The sequence below is a fragment of the Chionomys nivalis genome, chromosome 12 (genome assembly GCF_950005125.1).
Source record: "Chionomys nivalis chromosome 12, mChiNiv1.1, whole genome shotgun sequence".
In the NCBI taxonomy this organism is placed as follows: domain Eukaryota; kingdom Metazoa; phylum Chordata; class Mammalia; order Rodentia; family Cricetidae; genus Chionomys; species Chionomys nivalis.
Genome location: NC_080097.1, coordinates 59,912,768 through 59,916,083, shown reverse-complemented (window position 1 = coordinate 59,916,083; position 3,316 = coordinate 59,912,768). Strand labels below are relative to the sequence as shown.

General features: G+C 39.5%; 1 protein-coding gene across 1 annotated transcript; it reads left to right on the top strand.

Annotated features, from left to right (window-relative positions):
- The first annotated feature begins 2,803 nt into the window (after positions 1-2,803).
- Positions 2,804-3,241, top strand: LOC130885264 (40S ribosomal protein S11-like). The gene has a single exon (XM_057786705.1). It carries the CDS (start codon positions 2,804-2,806, stop codon positions 3,239-3,241), a length of 438 nt encoding a protein of 145 aa, XP_057642688.1.
- The last annotated feature ends 75 nt before the right edge of the window (positions 3,242-3,316 follow it).

Here is a 3,316-nt window from a genome sequence, read left to right as displayed (position 1 = left end):
CTCATAGGATCCTCTATGTTGTCTAGTTTCTCTGGGATTGTGAATTGTAGGCTGTTTTTTCTTTGCTTTATATCTAAAAGCCACTTATAAGTGAATACATATTATATTTGTCTTTCTGAGTCTGGGTTACCTCACTCTATATGTTTTTTTTTATTGATTTTTATTGAGCTTTACATTTTTCTCTGCTCCTCTCCTTGCCTTTCCCCTCCCCCCTTCATCAATATGTTTTTTTCCTAGATCCGTCATTGTTTTGTTTTTTTTTTCACTGTGTAGTACTTCACTGTGTAAATGTACCACATTTTTCTTATCCATTCTTCAGTCAGTCGAGGGGCATTTAGGTTGTTTCCAGGTTATGGCTATTACAAATAATGCTGCTATAAACATAGTTGAGCACATGTCCTTGTGGTATGATTGGACATCTTTTGGTATTGCTGGGTCTTGAGGTACATTATTTCCTAATTTTCTGCGAAGTCGCCATGCTTATTTCCAAAGTGATGGTACAAGTTTGCACTCCCACCAGAAACGGAAACGTATTCCCTTTACCCCACATCCTCTCCAGCATAAGCTGTCATCAGTGTTTTTGATCTTGGCCATTCTTATAGGTGTAAGATGCAATCTTAGAGTTGTTTTGATTGCATTTCTCTGATGGCTAAGGATGTTGAGCGTTTCCCTAAGGGTCGTTCAGCCCTTTGAGATTTGTCTGTTAAGAGTTCTCTGTTTAGGTCTGTACTTCATTTTTTTTTATTGGATTGTTTGTTATTTTGAGTCAAGTTTCTTGAGTTTGTTGTATATTTTGAAGATCAGTCCTCTGTCTGATGTGAGGTTGGTGAAGATCTTTTCCCAATCTGTAGACTGCCATTTTGTCTTGTTGACTGTATCCTTTGCTTTACAGAAGCTTCTCAGTTTTGGGAGGTCCCATTTATTAATTGTTAAATTTAGGAAGTGGTCTCCTGTGCCAATGCGTTCAAGTGTACTTCCCACTTTCTCTTCTATGAGGTTCAGTGTGGTTGGTTTTATGTAGAGCTCTTTGATCTATTTGGACCTGAGTTTTGTGCATGGTGAGAGATATAGATCTATTTGCATCCTTCTACGTGTTGATATCCAGTTATGCCACCACCATTTGTTGAATATGCTTTCTTTTTTTCTGTTTTCTGTTTTTTGCTTCTTTGTCAAAAATTAGGTGTTTGTAGGTGTGTGAATTAATATCTGGGTCTTTGATTTGGTTCCATTGGTCCTCCTGTCTGTTTTTATGCCAATATCAGGCTGTTTTCATTACTGTAGCTCTATGGTAGAGTTTAAAGTCTGGAAAATGATGCCACTAGAAGTTCTTTTGTTATACAGGTTTGTTTTTGACTGTCCTGGGTTTTTTGTTTTTCCACATGAAGTTGAGTATTGTTCTTTTGAGGTCTGTGAAGAATTTTGTTGGAATTTTAATGGGCATTTTTTTTTTGAATCTGTAGATTGCTTTTGGTAAGATTGTCATTTTTACTATGTTAATTCTACCTTCCCAAGAGCATGGGAAATCTTTCCATTTTCTGTTGTCTTCTTGAATTTCTTTCTTTAAAGTTTTAAAGTTCTTGTCATGCAGGTCTTTCACTTTTTTGGGTAGCATTACCCCAAGGTATTTTATGTTATTTGTGGCTAACATGAAGGGTGATATTTCTATGATTTCTTTGTCAGTCCAGTATGCAAGCTTCGGGCAAGGGGCTGGAGGTTGAGAATACACACACAGAGACAGACCAACACACAGACCTTCCAACACTGGTACCAAAAAGCCCTTCTTTAATAGCACCTTGGAGGCTTAAATACCCTGCAGTCAATGGCCAACAAGTGAAAATCCCATCCTCTGATCCTCTAGGCAAAACACAGCTTTTAGTCACTTCAATTAGAAGGCTCTAGACAGGGAAGAGCAGCTGAAGGCCAGGACTTAATTGGTCCCAACAGTTTGGGTAGCATTACCCCAAGGTATTTTATGTTATTTGTGGCTATCATGAAGGGTGATATTTCTCTGATTTCTTTGTCAGTCCATTATTATCTGTATAAAGAGGGCTACTGTTTTTGTTTTTGTTTTTGTTAATCTTGTATCTTGCTATATCACTGAAGCTGTTTATAAGTTGTAAAAGTTCCCTGGTAGAATTTTTGAGGTCACTTAAACATACTATCATATTATCAGCAAATAGTGAGAGTTTGACTTCTTTTCCTATTTGTATCCCCTTGATCTCCTTTTTTTGTCTTATTGCTCTGGCTGGAACTTCAAGTACTATATTGAATAGATATGGAGTGCATGTTCCTGATTTCAGTGGGAGTGCTTTGAGTTTCTCTCCACTTAGTTTCATGTTGGCTGTTGGCTTGCTGTTTATTGCCTTTACTATGTTTAGGTATGTTCCTCCTATCCCTGGTCTCTCCAAGACTTTTATTATGAAAGGGTGTTAAATTTTGTTGAATGCGGCTAGACAGCTGTCTACCCCACCCCCAACTCATTGTTCCCTGCAAGCTCTGTGGAGATCAGTTTTTGGTGGACATAAGAGTTGAAGGAAGAGATGGGAAGGCGCCAAGGCAAGAACTCCAACTTCCTAAAAAGCAACATGGTACCACCAGAAACCAACAGACACAAAACAGCTTTAAGACTTGATCATCCTAACCCAGAAGATATAGAAGAAAACGACTTTAAAGGTTACTTAATGAAAATGATGGAGACCTTTAAAGAGGAAGTGAAAAACTCCCTTAAAGAAATGGAGGAGAGGTAGTGAAGAAGGAAACCGGGGAGTTACCCCACCTTTCTTTTCCTCAGGCTGACGAGAAAATGGCGGACATTCAGACGGAACATGCTTACCAAAAGCAGCTCACAATCTTTCGAAACAAGAAGCATGTTCTGCTTAGAGAAACCAGCAAGGAAAAACTCCCTCGGTACTATAAAAACATCGGTCAAGGCTACAAGACACCCAAGGAGGCCATCGAGGGCACCTACATTGACAAGAAATGCGTGTTCACTGGCAATATCTCTATCAGAGGTCGGATCCTGTCCAGTGTCTTGACCAAGATTAAGATGCAGAGGACCATTGTCATCAGCCTGGACTGTCTTCATTACATCCGAAAGTACAATTGCTTTGAGAAACACCACAAGAACATGTCTGTGCACCTGTACCCCTGTTTCAGGGATGTACAGATCAGCGACATTGTCACTGTGGGAGAGTGCAGGACCCTGAGCAAGACTGCGTTTCAACGTGCTCAAGGTCACTAAGGCCGCTGGCACCAAGAAACAGTTTCAGAAGTTCTAAGAGCGCTTTGGCCAGCTCCTTAGAACAAATAAAATTAT